General features: G+C 34.7%; 1 protein-coding gene across 10 annotated transcripts in view; it reads right to left on the bottom strand.

The window, feature by feature from the left end:
- Positions 1 to 19,396, bottom strand: part of LOC149420950 (uncharacterized) — a 496,980-nt gene that overhangs the window by 219,895 nt on the left and 257,689 nt on the right. For all 10 annotated transcript variants that reach the window (XR_016302625.1, XR_016302624.1, XM_089635638.1 and 7 more), the window contains one exon: positions 284 to 331. Coding sequence is in view for 7 of the 10 variants with exons in the window: in XM_089635638.1 (XP_089491764.1) it covers positions 284 to 331 (48 nt within the window). In the remaining 3 variants the exon portion in view is untranslated. The remainder of the gene's footprint in view (positions 1 to 283; positions 332 to 19,396) is intronic.

Below are 19,396 nucleotides of genomic sequence, written 5' to 3' on the forward strand. Positions count from 1 at the left end.
CACCACAGGCAGGAGGCATATAGGTACTGCTGTTTTACGGAACGAGGCAAGACCACCGCAAGCCAGGCCAAGACACTTATTTCAATAATATCCTACTATTTTATATTTTTTTACACATTTAAGTAGAAGACTCATGTAAAAAATAAATATATATATATATCCGATTTGATTAAGTGTCCTGGCTTGGATTGAGGTGGTATTGGTTGAGGTGTGGGCGAGGCCTAACGTAATTCGCCAGATTCATACGGTAAAGTTAAACACAATGAATAAATTATTCACAAACCTGGAGGAAATGATCCGGCGTAATTGTGGAAGAGAGCGTCCCGGAGTCCTGGAAAGGAAGCAAATACAATTAGAACAAAACAAAGTAAACACTAGGTGCAAAATAACATTTCACAACACCGTGGGAAGCTAAGAGAATGGCATATTTGCATATACATTATTTTGGTTCAGAAGTTCTACATGTCCTGTTTCATCACTGTGTCACATGATCCAGAAGGCGGGTTTAAAAAATGGTTCCATGATAACTCAACACAGTGACAATTCAACACACAAAAAAAATATTTTTTTAACCTAACCTAACCGAACCTACTTAACCCAGTTAATAAAGTTTTTGTTTCATCACTTTCCATGACTTTATATAACTTTTTAAAGATGTGATGAATTATCATTGTGATGATTTATCCGGTCACCTTAAAAAATATACAGGGTGTATCGGCACGTACCCGACAAACTTTAACCAGCTATTCCTTAGCATATTTGGAGTAAAAAATCTTATGTGCACTTTGCGGTCCGGTAACGTTTTTTTTTAAATAAAAAAATTATTATTCATATTTTCACCACATGTCACCACTGTTTTATCCCTTATCAAAGTTTGAAAACCCATCTGGCAATATTTTATTTGAATTCCGTTGAATAATGTATGTGTGTACCTATATTGGCGCGCTTTTGCAATCACAACGAAATGGCACGGCACCATTCGTCTCATTTTTAACTATTATTATTTAGTGTGTGCGAAAGAGCGAAGACGCTTTTCGACATACTTGCTTATAACAGCTGTTGAACACGAAAAGCAATGCCAATGACAGCGATGGAGTGTGTAAATTTTATTTTTTTTTGTTTTTTATTGAAAAAAATGCTACCGGACAGCAAAGTGCCCATAACATTTTTTACTCCAAATGTGCTAAGGAATAGCTGGTTAAAGTTTGTCGGGTTAGTGCCGATACACCCTGTATATGATACTCGTATAATAACTCCATTCAGGAGGCCTTGACGGATATCTGAGGAAATATGTCATTCTTAGAGATGCCGTGTGGTGGGGTTTTTTTTAAAGAAAGGATGTAATGAAGCTGGGTTTTGTGAATACACGTGTTATGGGAGGGGAGAAACACCAAATCTAGAAAATCATGCTATAGCCCGAGCTATTGATGACAAAAACGTCATATTTAACCTAACGCGAAAAATGTCAACCGTGTATACTCGTAAACATTAACAAACTCAACAGAGGGAACAATTATTGAAATAATCTCAAAACTGTCAACCGTGTATAAACATTAACAAACTCAACAGAGGGAACAATTATTATTGAAATAATCTCAAAACTGTCAACCGTGTATAAACATTAACAAACTCAATAGAGGGAACAATTATTGAAATAATCTTAAAACTGACAAACGTGTATAAACATTAACAAACTCAACAGAGGGAATGAATATTGAAATAATCTTAAGGCGAAGCTTAGGACGGGTTGTTTCGGAGAATTTGAACGATTCATTAAATTTCAATGTTGATTTTCAAGTTCTGTGAAGGATTTTTTCAAGTTCTGTTTTTATTTCAGTTTTGTCAAGCATCTAGTCTATAATGGTATAATATCAGAACTTGAATAGGACTTTCACAGATCCCGAAAATGAATGTTGAAATGTGATGAATTGTTTAAATTCTCAGAAACAACCCGTCCTTAATGCTTTATCACTATTTTGATTAATCTTTATAACGATATAATACCTTTATTGGTGTATATTATGAATTACAAAAAATATGCTTTAGGTAAATTAAAGGTTTTCCTATAGGTTCGCTTGAGTACAATACAAATAAATAAAAATTACTCGGTAAAAAATATAAATGTAAACTACTAGAAAAAATATTTTTTCAAATAGAAATGTATGAATGAGTAAAGGAACCAACTTTAAAAAATACAGTATTATAGCTAAGATTATCTGTGACAGTTTCACTTGATTAACTTTTTTGCTTTCTTATAAAATTATTTACAAAATAAATAAAAACCAGTTTTGTGCTTGAAATCGAACGTTTCTAGACTCCGTTTGTTAAGCGATTTTAATGCCTATTACCTACAATATAAGGTATACCAAGAATATACATATTTTTGGCTTGTAGCTTCCTCTTAAAACTGTCAACCTCGTATAAACATTAACAAACTCAATAGAGGGAAGAATGATTGAAATAATCTTAAAGTTCTGTCGATTTTATTCGCCGTAAAACGAAGTGGACATCTTTTTTCCTTTGACTTTGAAAGAAAATTGAAAGAGAATTTATTATTATTACCCTCGTCCTATTTTACAAATTGTACCCATGCTCCCTTCTACCACGGGACACTTCGAGGACGCCGATTCTTCTCAAGTTTCTTTAGAAGAATATTAACAGCATCGGCCGTCACTCAGTCGAGGTGACGGTAACTTGAAAGCTTCTCATAACAGACGACTTGTTGACGGAGATAAAAAAGTTAACTTATTATTACTTCCGAAGTATTCACCTTCATATTTATGCTAATTCTGGATGCTGGCTATAGTACCTGGAATACTGAACAGAAAAGCTCTAGAACTTTATTAAATTTAATAAATTATTTTCATAAGGACCACATGTCATTTATTTATTTATTTACCAACGGACCAAGTCCAATTACAACATTTTACTTATTACACGAAGTTAAAACAATACAGGTCGATTAAAAAATTGCAGCTATGACAAAAATAGGGACAAATTTGGGGATGTTGAGTAGAGGGTCTATTCGAGGAAATGAAAGAGAGAACCTGGGTCCCATGTTGCAGGAGGGAAAAAACACAAAGACCAGCAACGCAAGAACAAGTCGTAGAAACGACCCGTTGTTGTTTAATAATGTTCGGGGCGCTTTTGGCATATTTCTTGGTTGTGGCGGCATCAAGTACCCTATTTCCTTGGAGTATTTTCCATTGAAATATCACTAGAATGAGGACAGAATTCCAAATGCTCCAAGACAATGAATGACAAGAATGCTGCAATCTGTTCGTTAAGAGAGGAAAAACTATCGTACGGAACGAAGACCGTCTGTTTCTGCAGTCAAAATGTTTTTTTTTCAAGAGAGATCTGTACCGACTGATGTCACCATTTTACATAAGATCTTTCGACTCCTAGACCCCAGACAGGCCAACGAAATTGATTATCCGTTCAAGAAAGTTATTTCGAAAATTGAAAATTTTTGTCCAATTTTACCTGAATTGATATATTTATTTATATAATTTGTACATTTATTTATAACAATTACAGGTAATATAGCCTAAGACGTTATAATTGTACCATTTATGCAGTGTATATGCAATGCCAAAAATCTCGCAAATGCGCTATAGGACACAAAAAATAAATCTATTTTTTTATCTCCCGCATTCAAAAAGCACATAGCTCTCCCCACAGGTGAGTTCATAAATAAATTAGTGCGGCTTGCTCTACTATATAGAAGATTGTGATGACGTCCTCGAGAGTGAACTCAGGTACAAAAAATTTAATTGGGCCAGTATCTCATTATTAGATAAGTGACCGTTTATTAGTTGAAAAAAATATTTAAGCAAAGCAATACCTCTACGTGTCTCTAGGGAGTGGTAATTGGTCATGCCTAATATATAAATCGATGGGTAAAGCCAAGGATAACGTCCATAGAGCCGCGAGAATAAAAACCTTATATATTATACCTTAATATCGACCTTACTTAGGGCACAGGGTCATAACCACACTTCTACGGTTTATCTCTTCAGTGAACTGGAATCACTGAGTTGATACCTGCCCTCGCCGTACCTCACGAGAAGCGGGCTTTTATGGAAAGCATTCTGACAAAGGGTTTACGAGGGAAGATTATAAGAGGGAAGAAGTATAATACATGAGTAGGAATATGAAAATTTCAGACAGAAGGACAAAGGAGAGATAAATTAGAAAAAATGTAACAAATATAAACGTGCACCTTCAAATTCCCGAAGAAAATCTTAGAGAGAGAAGACGTATAAATAAGAACAAATTAAGATTTTAATAAAATTTAAATGAAACGCAAAGCTTAGTAGATGATACAATAAATAAGCCACATACCATTTTTGGCTGGGAAAAAATTGTGAATAGATAAAACAGATAACATGTTTAAAAATGGGTATTCCAGCAATTTTGTTGAATTATATGTGCTTAAATTGTCGGAAGGAAGGATTTTCACCGCCTTGGTATTTCTATATAAAATTCTAAAAGATGCATTTGATAGTCTAGGATTGCTTGCGTTTATGAGCTTTCGGATTCCACTACGTAATACTAGAAGTCGGGATTTATTTCAGTGCAGAAATTCTAAGACAAACTACCGTATTTATTCCTCATTGCCTAGATATATTGCCTCCATATATGACTTATGGGGAGAAATAATTATACCGAATCACTGGACGTCTTCAATTTATCACTTATATATCACAAATATAAAAGATCATTACTGAGACAGTTTAGTTACGTGTAATATATATTATACGTATTCTCCAGTTCCCGGTTAGGAAGGTTCAATCCTCAGTCAAAAATAATTGTTGTTTTTGTTTTAAGTTTTAAAAGTAATTTTAAAATAGAAGTATTAAAGTAAAAGAGAACTTGTTTTTTTGACAGTTTGATTTTTTAAGATTGTCGTGTTGTTTAATAAAATGCGGAAAATGGTTTGAATTTATCAAAGCTCTCAAAATATTTGTGCTAATGCGAAATTAAAACAATATTTTATTTTTCACCCGTATTTACATTAAATTACAGCAATGTTTGTGAAATAAAATAATAACACGACAGCTCTTAATACATTTATAAGGCTATCAAACAAAGGGCTGCAGAAAAATCTTTACAATTGTGTTAAAAAATACACGATTTGCTAATGTTTCCCATACGGAACCGCAGCGTAAACATTAAGCCCTGGCAAATGTACAAAAGAAAAATTTAATTAAATGGGAAAATTTTCCGACTGTCCCTTCAAGAACACCTGGGATGAAAGGGTATACCTATTGTGAGCCCGTGCAATATACAGTATTTTACCTGCAGAGTGGCGTGGCAATTGACCGGGCAGAGTAGGCAGAGGCCGAATGAAAAGTACCCATCCATATCTGTCATGAAACCCTAACGATAAATAAAAGGAATTCAAAATGTATTACCTGCTCCTGAAACTTGTAATTAAGACTGACTTGATGTAAAATACTAATGCAATACCAACTAAGAACTACAGCGAATAATTTATATAAATTAAAATTTATACTGCTCCATGGCACGCTTAAACTTATATATTTATCTTTGGTGGAATCTATCCTTAGATACGGAATACGATCATAGGGAAAATATAAGCAATGCTTATATAAAATACTGGCTGTACCCTGCCACGCTTTGCTGTTGCTCAGTCAGTCTGTGCAGATAGAGGAACAATAGCGCGTGTTGCATCTGTTGAAGTCCAACAGATGGCGCAGTTTTAAAAAAAAAAAACGTTTTGGTCACATGTGACAAAAAGCATGCTGTCACCTGTCACAGGTGACATCTATATAATAGAGGTATATAAAAACACACGCGTATTCGAATGCAAAGTTGGGTCAAAATGTCAAAGCAATCGGTGAAGAACTTTGGGGAGATTTAAGATGTTGAACAAACGAACATTTACATTTTTATTTATAGTAAAAAATTGTCACACCATTATATCGTCACCTTAAAGCAATAGTGGGATATCTTCGAAAAATACACTTTTGAGATAAGTATGCAGTTCGATGTAAAATTGTGAGCTCTACATGATGTATTACTGGGATATTTTGTAAAAAAAAAAATGCCTGTGTTACAAGTAAAATCTCAGTATTGAAATGTTCGGTCACTCAGAGCAACACTGAGATATTGATGTTATCCCACTGTTGCTTTCAAAATGTCGTTTTAAATACTGAAATAAATTCACTGTCTCACTGTAGCTCTATAGTTTTCAACAAGTTGGGTGATCTTGGAAGAGAAACAAAGAAACTGAAGGTGAATACTGGTCAGGAGTATGTAGTGAAGTCAGGAAAGTTACGCAGAGCAAAACAAATTTAGCCTGTAGGTACTGTGTACTAATTTTAAATACAAATGTTCTGAATCTGTTTTGGAAGTTGATCGATTATAATATTGTAATATTTATGATTCCATGAATGCTAGCTAATAGTGGTTATTATTTTGAGAGAGATGGACATAACATACGTGTATGTAAGATTTTTTTATGGCAACCTTGGATATAAGCAATAATACCATAAGCACTGCAATAAAAATAAAACAGACAGCTTCCTGCAAAAGGATGGTTTATGTTTATCTGCAAAAGGTGTTATGAATCACATCAACAGCTTTAGTAGAGTGGAATCGAACTATTGTCGTGCAGGATCAGCTCGGATCTCCAAATATCCAAAAGATGTACAATTTGTACAAATAGAAGTGCGTCTCGGTATGTAATCTCTATGTTACACACTCTACATACAGGAAAATATTCAATACCAAATTCAATATATATTTTTTAAACCAAAAAAGAACTTTTGCGCATTTTGTGTATATAGTACTGCAAATGAGAAATTAGGAAAAAAAATAATATTCTGAACACACTCAGAATGAAAAGCTATGTCGACAAGAAAAAGATAAAAACATTACCAAGACCACTGATGATACTGTAGTTGCCATTTATGACTTTCAAGCTGTTGTGCCGTTGCCGAATGGCAATATATCTATTTTTTATAAGAGCAAGTTAAACGTTATAACTTCTGTATTTAAAATACCAAAACACGACAGGGCCATTGTTACATGCGGCATGAGGGTGTAGCTAAAAGAGGCGCAATTGAAATGTCTACCTGCGTGTACCTACACATTTTTAAAAGACCTTTGCCAAGGGAAACGGGAAGTGATCTTTTATTCTGATAACTGTGTGGCACAGAATAAAAACAAATTTTATTTTCCATGTACATGCATGCACTATGAACACTTGATATTCGAATCATTACCCAAAATATCTAATTGTTGGGCACTCAGAGAACGAAGGAGACTCCATTCATTATTGCATCGACAGAGAAAAGGTCAGGGTTTTAAAACAAAGCCTAATATTTATTCCAACGGAGTTAGCGATGATCAGAAAGTGTTCCAAGAACAATGAACCTCGTTATAAGTTAACAGAAATGGAAACAACGGACTTCATTGACTGAAAGAAGGTATGTGAGAAGACTGGAAAAAATTTCTCAATAAACATGGACAAAAATAAATGTTTTGGAATAAAGTTAAGATTTTACAGATCACTAAAGATGAACCGTCAGTTATCAAATACAAAAGCACCTACACCGAGGATCCAATTAATCGGAGTTTTAATGTGAAAGAGCGACTAAAGAAGTGGTGTTATACAAAAAAAACCTCATAAGTTTTTTTGAATTAATTAATCCTGCCAATACAGACCGCGATGTACAAGAAGAAAATAACGATGAAGGTTCATTGTAGGTTTCCAGGGAATCAACACATATTTGTTTTATTTTTTTGTTCTTAAAGTTTTCTGTAAAAAACTTTACATACTTTTTATTCTAAAGGTTTTCTGTTATTTTTGATATATACATACTTTTTATTCTTGAAATATATTTTTTCATTTTTATTCCATCTTACTCCCATACAATTGTCGTATTGACAAACTATATGAGTGAGTGGGTGTGTACTGTTGAAAATTTATTTATGATTATAAGCAACATGGAAAAACATGCAGAAATGAGAATTATTAATTATTTTAAGCAATAATTATTAGCCTGAAACAGTCGTCCAGATTGAAAAAATCTCCCGAGAAACAATATTTATTATTATTTATATTATATTATTTATTATTATTATTTATATTTATTATTATATTATTTATCCATCTAAACTCGTAATATTATTACTATGCTACACTGAGATAATTTGAGATGATTACCAAACACTCCACGCAACAGTGAGATATTTCCAGATTTACGTATACTTTGTCGAAATTAGTATGAAAAAATTAATTATTTTTCTATTATTACAATTTTGTGTTGATGTTAAATAATTTACCTCTCTTATACCATATCATTAATCTGCAAGATTAGTTAATTTGATGCTGCTAGAGCTCACGCAAACCTAAAAGTCCTATTATCTCAGAACACCATTTTTTAAGATATCCCACTATTGCTTTAAGGTGACGATATGCAGAAAAAAACCAATATACTACTATAATTTTGTTGGGATGGTATACTTACAATGCTTGACTTATCTGGTTACTAACTTCTGTGGATAACTGGCGTGAAAGTGAGTATAAAAAAACCATAGCCACAGAACACGTTTTACGGAAAACAAAGATCTGAAAATCAAATTACCTTGTTCTCTTTTATATTAATGTAATATGTAAATTTATTCTTATCTTTACTGTCCGGAGACAAGCAGCCATGTGGCAGCTTTGCTTGGCTAACGTTTTTTTAAACATAACCGGTATAAACTATAATGTATTATATTACATGTAATATATTATAATTTTATATTATGCTAAATAAAAATAAAAATTGACCGATTTTATCTGATTTTTTTTTCTAAAAATCCTTTAAGAAGTGTGTGTATACGACATCCGTACTACGTAATAGATTTTTTAATAAATGTCTTTGAAATGAATTGAAAGGTTCTTTACCGTGAAGAAAAATAAAATTACTCTTGTTCTAGATTCGACAATATACTTTCACTTCAGCCCTTGATGACAAAAAGAGTGTTTGTAAAGTTCCTAGCTAAGTCTTCTGATGGCATCTTACACTCAGCGGAACGAGGTGAAAAATAATATAAACTACCGGCGTTGGCCGCTTTATGCAGAGTTTTTCGAAATTTCACGTAGGCAATGACCTTCCTCTGAAATAAAACTGTACATTTGTATGAAAATAAAAACCACGCCGCCCGCCCAATGTGAGCCCAATGTCCGCCACAATGCTGCTGGCGACAAATACTCTTCTTGATATAAATAGATATAAAGAATATAGAATATATCGTATTAAAAAAAGTATTCCCTATTTAACCACATCGCGATCTAAACCCTAATTCCTAGGTAAGGAGCACACTGCCACGGATTTCTTCGAGATAGATATTGAACTTTTTTCATGGCTTGTTGAATATCGTGAGTAGAAACTCGCCCAGGCACACATATTTCTCCTCAAGCCACTGTACGGAAGGTATTGTACTAGTACACGTGTATATACACCTGTACACCACGCGCCAAAACCAACACGGGTAAGAGCGATCCCTCCCGGCAAAGGGCGCACGATACGCGGGCGATTATTATTTTTTAATAACGATTCGAGTTTATAACACGATTCTCGCTTTGAAGCGCCCGCAGAAAAACAGAGATGCTTTTTTTAACGCCATAATAACCGGGGCACAAAAATGACGAAACGTGTTGTTTTGTCGGAAAAGCGTGTCGTGAAATGGAAACGTGTTTTTGTTACGTCAGCATTACGAGGGGCTACAAGCTTTTAATCCATTATAATGCGAAATACACAACTAATTATACTAAGGAAATTTTATTATATTTACTTGGTGTTTCAATTTGATTTTATTTTTTTATTTTTCAACCATACAATTTACGTAGCAGTTATTTCGGAGATCTTGGAATGAAATGAATTACGATAAGTTCTACTAGATAAATGTTTCTTTTATATCTGTTTTTTGATTCATTAATAATTAAAAAAAATAACTCTATACAGGAGGCCCCGATGAAAGTAACTTCCATGACATCTTTGAGGATTCTGTGTGGAGGGAAGAAGCGAAAATAAACATTGAAGAGACCCATGTTGCAGGAGGGAGGAACACAGAGACACGGCAAATCGTTCCACAGTCAAGCTGTTGAAATTAAGAACGAGTCCAAGAAACGGCCCGTTCTTATGCGATAAATAACTGAGTACAAATGTTTGATGGTTGATGGCACAACACACAATATTTGTTTGAAATAAAAATAACAAAAAAGCTTGATATTTCTTCGGACGCACTGTAGAAGAAAGTCAGGTTAAAAATATTGAAGCTCAACAAAAGCTGCACTATATAGACAAGCGGCAAATTCACAATTATGAGTAGTAAATAAACAAGTAAAACTCTGAGTGATTTAAAAAACAAAACCTAATTTCGGGGTGTGAATGAATATGTAAAAACAAAAATTTAAATATGGAATATATTAACAAATTTAAACAGTGATTTAGTTATCTCCGTCACCATAGCACTGTTTTGTGTCCCAAACTGCAAGACTAACTTGTCAAGGTCTTTCCGGTGGGGATGGAAATCTTGCTGTTGAACAATCAATTCTGATATCGACATATTTAGCATCAGTGAGATTTTAAAAGGAAAGCCTCGTTGCTGCTGGTATAGATTATTTTTTATAATTTTAGTTGTGCTCTAAATGAAGATAATTTTGCTTTATAAAATGTATGTTATTTAAAAACGCCTTAAAATGGACATTTCGTATTGTTTTCAAATAATATATATATAGATTTGAAAAAATTGGTTTGAATTGTATTGGAAGGCTGAAAACAAGATATTTTTATTTATGTTGGTAGTAATACATCGATAATTATTAAAGTACTGTCAAAAGCACCCAAACGAAGCGCATTCTCATAGCGATACGCCGCTATGCAATTTTAAAGATACATTATTTTTTATACGAGTTCGAGTAATTTCTGAATGAAACGCTAAGTACGTGGGAACATTAAGATTAAGCTGTAACTAATGCACCGACTTTGACCAGCCCTTCCAGCCAACACGAAGCCGTCATAACGTGCAGTGCATCGCGCCGCCGGAGAAATAAGTGTAGCAAAGTGCATTCTGTGATTAACAGAATATACTATGGAGCTTTCACGTTGCTTGTAAGTTTCAAGTCTGCACTATCGTTTATGGGATTTAGGAATATTAAAAAAATAACTGCAGAAACATGCAGTCATAAAGGCTATACTGCTCTTTTTACGTTAGTGGTGTTGAAATTTAAACGAATACAGTGGAAAACGTCTAAGACGGAATAAAAGGGCGAGAAATAGTTCTTCATAAAAATGCCCGTTAAAATGATAAAAGCCGTTCATGATTTTTTTATTTATTTGGATATTCAAAGTACATTTTACTATGCGTCATAAGGCTCTAAGTGAGTTAATGTACCTATTACGTATGTCCTGAAAAGTTATTTGTAATTACGTCTTGGATGAAAATTATTGTTCTAAATAATAATAATAATAATACTTGGATGACTTGTATAGCGCCGTTTTTGTGCAAAAACACCTCAAGGGCGAAAAATCCTTACTTATGATGCAGAAGGTATGAGTAATAATAACAAAAAAAATTAAATAGGAAGAAAGTGTGTAGAGATGAATAGAAAATTTTTAAATCGGGAAGAATTTGTGTGGAGAGATGAAGATAAATATAAAATAAATCAATAGTAAGTATACGAAGCTCATGAGTTATCTTATTATTGTCACAATAAACAGATTCTAAAAAAGCAATAATAAAAGTCAATTATTATGTATAGCAAAATATTTTTGAACCCTTGTGAATGGTAATAAAGAGCCCTTGATGTGACTGTTTTCACTTTTTTTCTATCGTATGGTGGAGGGGTCAGAGGGGAACATCTAGGTCAGTCTAGATCCTCAGGAGTCGCCCTGTACATCTCATCAACCCCGCCGGGGAATTAATGCAGCGGGCATTCTTTAACCAGGTGTTCGGTGGTCGGCACCGAACCGCATTTACACATCGACGTCTTTCTAAGGCCCCACCTGTGCATCATGTGGACAAAGCGACTGTGGAAGGACCTTATCCCGTTGATGGTGGACCAGAGATTACGAGTCTGTGAGAATCCTGGCTGTCTTTCAGTGGGGTAGTGAAGAGATGGGCATTTCTCACGTCCGTCGATTGCCACTCATGTATCTAGCTATCTTCTGGATTGAGAGGTAATCGGAAGAGCCTCTCTCCTTTCATCCAGAATTATTTTCGGGACTTCGGGACTTCCGTTAAAAGGTATGAGGTTTTCTTGCAGCGCTTTCTTGTATTCTCTCAGTGCTGCAATATCTTACCTTACATTTGGCACAGTATTCAGCTGTTGAGAAAACAAGAGCAATGGATGACGTTATTAGGGTGTTGGAATCGCATCCCCGGCTAGTTTCAGCTAGCTTATTGACTAAGTTGAGCCTTGTCCTGGTTTTTTGCTCACTGTTTGCATGTGTTGCCGGTAGTCCAAAGAATCTCCCAGATAGCAGGGGTGGGGTTCTTCCATCAAATTGAACACAAGAGTTTGATATTCCCCTGTGAATTGCTAAGATGGAAAGCTGTCGAACTGTTTTCGAACTATTTGGTTTTAGTCGCCAATTGAGTAAATATTTTTCCATAGCCTATAGGTCAGAATTAAGGGTCTCTTCTGTTACTTTAAGGGTTTTGGCTTGGGCTGTGATGAAGATGTCATCTGCGTAGGCGAATTTTCTGCCTTCAGTGTGAGGAAGGTCTCGGGTGTAAATGTTAAAAAGTTATGGGGCCAGAACTGTGCCTTTGGTAAGGCCATTATTGAGAGGTAATGTTTTTGCTTGATTTTCTCTACATATTACGCCACACCGTGGCGTAAACCTTTCATGGAAACTAGATTTAATGTGCACGGAGAACACTTACGGATATGAAATATTGTTAATTTTTTAAGAATCTGGTGAAATCATTCGTTTTTTGTTAAAAACGAATAATTAAAATAAAGCCTTTAACGAATAATTTTATAAATGATATAACAAATTATCAGTAAAGCATGAATATGTTTATTTGAATACGAGGAAGTCGGAACACGTATTCTTCAAAATAATAATATTTTCGCGTCTCGTCCATTATATTTATTCGGACAAGGCCACCTGCGTTGAACATGTATTCATATATACTATAAATGACTAATATTTAATTAGGAAATGGTCATGCAGGTCACATTTTTAATAGTATCTTGATAAAAAAAATCGAACTCATTTTTTCCGGGTGTTGTCCGAGTGTTGGTCGCAGCAGTTACGGTCAGTTTTTACAAGGTACTTAAAAACGAGATGGGCCGGTAGCTTTTCGGATCCTCTGGTGGCTTATTGGGTTAAAGGATCGCAATAACTTTAGTCTGTTTCCAGATATTTGCTATTCTTTGTTTTTTTAAATTTCAGTACATAGTTTTGCGATCCATAGTTTTGTCCGTGGCCCAGCATATTTCAGAAAGTCTGTGAGTTGCCTTTTGAGGGCGATGCGCGATGTCTATATCAACTGTGACGGCGACCACATTTTAAGGTTCACAGGCCTTTTTCAGAGATTTTTTGACTTGGTTTTTATGTTAGACCTTATTGTAGTTTTTGAATTCCGGAGTAGTTGATGAGGAACAGTATTTGGTGACAATTTTCACGTTGTTTTAGTTGGCTGGTCTAGTGTTTGCCCACGCTTTTCTGCTCAAGTGTTCGAAACTCATTTCTTCCATTAGTTCATTCTGCCGTTTCATGCGCCCGTCGACCAGAGACTGGAGAAGATCAGAAGCAGTGTCTGGGTCGTTCGTCCTCTCGAACTCAGCTAAAAGACGTTTACTTTCTGAGCTCCATGTCGGGATATACACTTTTCTGTAGACTCTAGGAATGAATCTCTTCGCGGCTATAAATAATAAGTACGAAAATCGGTTGTAATAATTCAGCTATGACGGTATGTTATCCACAACACGGTCAAGATTTTCCGAAAAATCTCGCCATTTTGGCCGTCTTAGATTCCATCGTGGATACGGATTATAGGAGGTTAACGGAATTTGTTTAGCACGACTGGCCTGTGTTGGCTATATGGGAAATGGCTCAGTATAGTTAACGAAACCCTTATAGGTTTTGACTAAAACGAAACTACAAAAGTTGTACGTGTATCGTCATAGTAATTTAATTTGTTGACAATGGAAAAGCCGGCCGCACGTGGGTGACTTTTAACAACGTTAAACAGTTTAGTTACCACGTTTCTCAATGTTCATAAGCCTCAATATAATCAGTCGTGTGCCGCCGGCCTAAGGGTGAATGGCAAGCGTCATTCTTTGTGCTAATTATTTGAGCTTGTTTAAGTTCAGTCATTAAACAGTATAAAAAAATGGTAATATAGGGGGGTTGTTCCCCTGAGAAGCTATTTTTTCTTTTTAATAGGTACAGCGTTACAAATAATTAAGAGATTGAATAAACCAAAAAAAATGACCAAAAGGGAGTGAATATTATTTCGAAATAACCGATTTTTCGTGTTAAATGATTTTTACTGTAGCCAATACATTATCTAAACCGCACGACACAGGATGAACATTGTGTTATACATATTTAAATTCACGTGTTCGGATATCAAAATTGTCACCCTCACATTTCAAATCTAAAATGAAACAGCTCACTGAGTGGCAAGAAATTATGATTATAAAGGTGTAACACAAACACAATAGGTGTATTAAACCACACAAAAAAAAGAAATTTAACAAAACATTTTTACTTGAGCTCTAAGGACAAAAGTCTATATTTGTTGCTAAGTTTTTCATGAATTTCATCAAAGTTTAGCGGTACGAGCGTGGAACACTGTGTATAATTGACACCTAGGAGATAGTTTCACGCGGCGCGACGCAGGAGATCCGTCTCGCAATAATTACAGTCCATACTGTGGTAAGCCGCAGCGGGGTAACCCGCCCCTTGCCCCACCCAGCCCGTGGCTTTACCGGATACCAGGAGGCAATGACTAGGCAGAAGGTAATTATTCAATTACATTAGTAAAGCTGCAATCAGCGGCAAGCGTGACACCTCCGTCCACCTCGGCCGGGCAAATAGTCAATAGCACGCGTGATGAGGGAAATTACGGGAAATGTTGAATTTAAATTGGAGGGTTTTCGTGAAAACTGAGATTTACATTTTACCTACCATGCATAGTTTTTAGTCAGTACCGGTAGATTGGTCAATTGGTAGAGACGTAGAATTGGCCAGTAACGGTACGACTACAGAATCTGGGTTCGAGTCCCAATTGCGACCGTTACCTTTTTACTGTATGTGTCTTTATCTGTTTCATTTTTGTATGGATGAGTCGATAAAAATTATGCAACCGAAATGCGGACATATTTTATCCAATGATTGGGACCAATAAAGCACTGTCTCTAAGAGACTCAAAGCAATATTTAAAATGAGATTTAAGGAGGGAAAAAAGACATATTAAGTATCAACATATAAACATATTTTTTACGATTTCGATATTGTATTAACTAGAGAATTGAGGGATTTTCATTTATTATCATTTTACTCAATGTTTCATTTGGATACCGAAAATAATTATCCACTATTAAACCATTACTAAATTTATACTGCATTTCTGCACCTGTGAAAATAATTGTTAAAATATGTTTAAATTAAACTCATCGGAACTGAAAACATTCTTAACAATGATAGAAGTATTTAATTTGGTCAGAAGAAAAACGTCAATATGAATTAAGCGATTTAAATAAAATTTGAAATAATGAAATATGGAGATACTTTAGTACAGTGTTTCTCAACGTGTGGCGCGCTCACCGGGGGTATTTTAATGTTTTTTTGGGGGGGGATGCGCGAAACTGCAATCATAAAATATTTTTTGTAGTGTTTTTTAACTAATTTTTGGCATTGCAAACCTGTCTTTTCGTAAAATAAATTATGTCAACACCAGCGCAAATATCGAGGACGTGTAAAGAAGTGTTCGTTAATTAGATTTGCGTACATTTAACCTTCTATCAAAACAAATACAAATGGATTTAAAAAATATCAAACTACGTAAAAGAAATAAAATTATGGCAGTACGTTTTAGATGTTGAAACAGTGTTCATAGAAAATATTTGCAAACCTTCATGTTTCCTTTTTCACTACAGTATTAACATAACTTCAAAACTAACATTATTTGTATAGCTTCTTGTTATAGTATAAAAAAGATTCACTTCTTCAAAACATTAATACATTACAATACCGCACCATTAAAATGTACATTACAACTTGCTTGATGTTGTATTTTAGAATATTATTTTGTTTAATAAATATATTTCCATTCTTATTTTATTAATATTTGTTTATATTATCCACGCACAGGCAGTGCCCGTGCGGGTTCCCTTAATATATATTTTTAAAACATTTTATACGTATGTAATTTTTATTCTGAAAATGTGTGTACGTATGTGTAAAAAACTTCGAGATAAAAAATAAAACATGAAAAATCACAAACTTGAACGACAGTTCGGCAAGTTCATTACGCGTGTGTTTTCTTATAATTAATGAAATAATTTACCAGACGGTCATTAAATATGACTAGAACGCGTCCTTCCATAAAAATAAACTAACTTTATCATGCTGCATGTGCAAATATATCATTTGATTAGTTCAATCATTTTAAATGTCGACATAGGAAAGTTTCATACAAAGTCCCTTAACTTAACATCATTATTCATCACAGAAAAAATATAATAAATTCAAGTGCTAAAATATATCCGACGTCGAGTTATAGTATGAAAAATGTTTTCTTTTGTTTTTTCGCGATTTATTGGCTGGCTGAAAGGAAGCGTGTTAAGTAAAACGAAACTTCGATAGTAAAGTTTAAAAGTATTGCCTAAGTTATAAGTTGCCCACCCCTGCATCGCCGCTTGATTGCTAAAGTTGGAGAGATGAAGTTTTGTGAAAAACAACAAGGAATAAACTGAAAATACTTCTTCACAATAGCACTGGTCTTAATAATCTTATAAAGATTATGAAAATAAAATAAATAGAACGCCCTAATAAACAGATATACTGCTTAGCGATTCTGCATTGACCATCGACATTTTCAACTACTTTCTTTTTACATGTCACATAGTAATGTACCATGGCCGATTCATACCTCCATGTAACTCAAATTTGTAATCTTCTCCGTTATATATGGCGTATAACCGTTTATTTATTTATGAAGAAGTAAATGTTATCGAATTAATGAGGATTGTTTTATTATTCAACAACGGGTACTTCTTTATTGAGCTGCTAAGCATTTTGTGGTGACTGATGTCTGTCATCTAAATAATATTTGAACATGAAAAATAATATATTTGCATCATGACGTAATTAAATATAATACACAGTATTCAATGTGGAGATTCGCACATATTAATGTAAGCGTGATTAAATTAGGTGGGCATGTAGAGCGAATGAACGAAGAGAGGAGTGTAAGCTGAGCATATGAATGGCAGAAGAAGTCGGGGGCGTCCGAAGAAGACAAGGCACGTTCAAGTGAACCAAATAATTGAGAAGAGCAATGTCAAGAGTCAGAATAACAGAAGAAAAAAATATGAGACAAGCATGAATGCGAACGAGGCAAGGAGTGTGTGCCAAGACAGAACTGTATGGCGGTCCGTCCTCTATGCCTACCAAAGATATTAGAAGAACGAGATGTGCTATGAGCAGTTCATACTGTGTGGAATTGTTGTGCCCAGTGTCGCCGGTTTTGTTCATCAATACTACTGCACACCTTCGCTTACGCCAAGGTATCCGCACTAATACAGAGAACAGATTTCTGTGCGTACACGTCCCGATAGTATTCAAAGTACCCTAATTAGATAGTACTCCGCCCACGGCCCGGCGGCCAACATAGCATATCTCGTTCTTCTAATATCTTTGATGCCTACCGAGGAACGGCGTAATGGTTAGTTAGTATTCCAAATTAATTTCTGAGCAACCATTTTATTGAATTCACACGGTAAGTTGATTGAAATAATATGCAAGGAAGCCATGTTATTTAGCCTCCTAGGTTTGTTAAGTTAGGACCATAGAGTAAAGAATAACACAAACCCAATTTGGGTCCATGTTTTCATACAAAACTGCGTTTCACCATATTTACGAATTTCAAATGGGATGGCGATATACAATTTCAGGCAAGTATAAGAGAGGCAGAGTGCGTACTAAATGGTCTAGAACCAAAATTCAATTTGTTTTAGGAAAGAAAATTACAGTTTTTTTCTTTATTTTTATGATTAGGTTAGATTAGGTTAGGTTACTGAAGTTCCTTTTTTCAATAACATAATAAATAAGACTTATCTATTGTAGTTTTTTATCTATCGACTAGATAATATGCTGAATAAAATGTTGACTTTTCTTATACCTAACATTATTTCTGAAGTTTGTATCAATATGATTCTAAATATTCTGAATAATAACGAATTTACAGAACTTGTGAATGGTTGATTAGGTTAACATAAAATATTCATTGTTTGGTTAAACATGATATTGGTATAGTATTATATTATGACGTAGAATATTTTAGGTTGGAAGTTGGAACTACTAAGAGATAATAATTGTATTAGCATTTAAATATTTGTAAATTTCAGTTAGTATTCACTTACCCAGGCTCATAAATATTATAACATGTTAAACATTGAATACAGAAAACAGTTTCTGAAAACTGGATGGAGTGAGGAATTCCAGTGAAAAATATCGTGATTTAAAAATTTATAACAAACGTTCCGGTGTAATATGTAGATATTATTTTTAATTGTAGGCGTATGATTTTCTGAAAAAAGATTTAAAAACTTACAAATATAAACGATCCGGTTTTATTTTTTCGTCAACCGAAACCCCACGGGGCTTTGACGCTGAGATGAGATTGATAACCATGACAATATGACAATATGCGAATGCGATGCAAAATCACTTGGCGGTAAGGTTTTTATAAGAAATATAAAAAAAAATCTTAAAAAATTGGTGGACTTTTTAAGTCGGTTTCTTATTGCGAGTTACTCACTCCAATTTCCATGGTTAACAAGGCTCCTCCACTTCACGCGGTTCTGCGCTGTGTGGAGAGCTACGGATACTGAAGTACCGGTCGACAGTGGTAATTGGTCACTCCAATTGGTGGCCTTCCACTGCTTCTCCTGCCTTCCACTTTGCCTGTGAGTACGAGGTTCTCCATGTTGGAGTCCTCAGTTTGGCGAGAAACGTGTCCAAAGTATACTAAAATACGTTGTAGGCAGACAGTTGAAAGCCTATTTTGGATGCATAGCTCTTCCAGAATAGACACGTCTTGTGTCCACGGAATCCTGAGCATTTTTCTCAAGCACTACATTTCGAGGGTGTCCATTCGCTTCCTATCGCTGGCTCTAAGTGTCCATGTT

This window comes from Hesperophylax consimilis, chromosome 9 (genome assembly GCF_061612785.1).
Source record: "Hesperophylax consimilis isolate HC1 chromosome 9, BYU_Hcon_1.0, whole genome shotgun sequence".
In the NCBI taxonomy this organism is placed as follows: domain Eukaryota; kingdom Metazoa; phylum Arthropoda; class Insecta; order Trichoptera; family Limnephilidae; genus Hesperophylax; species Hesperophylax consimilis.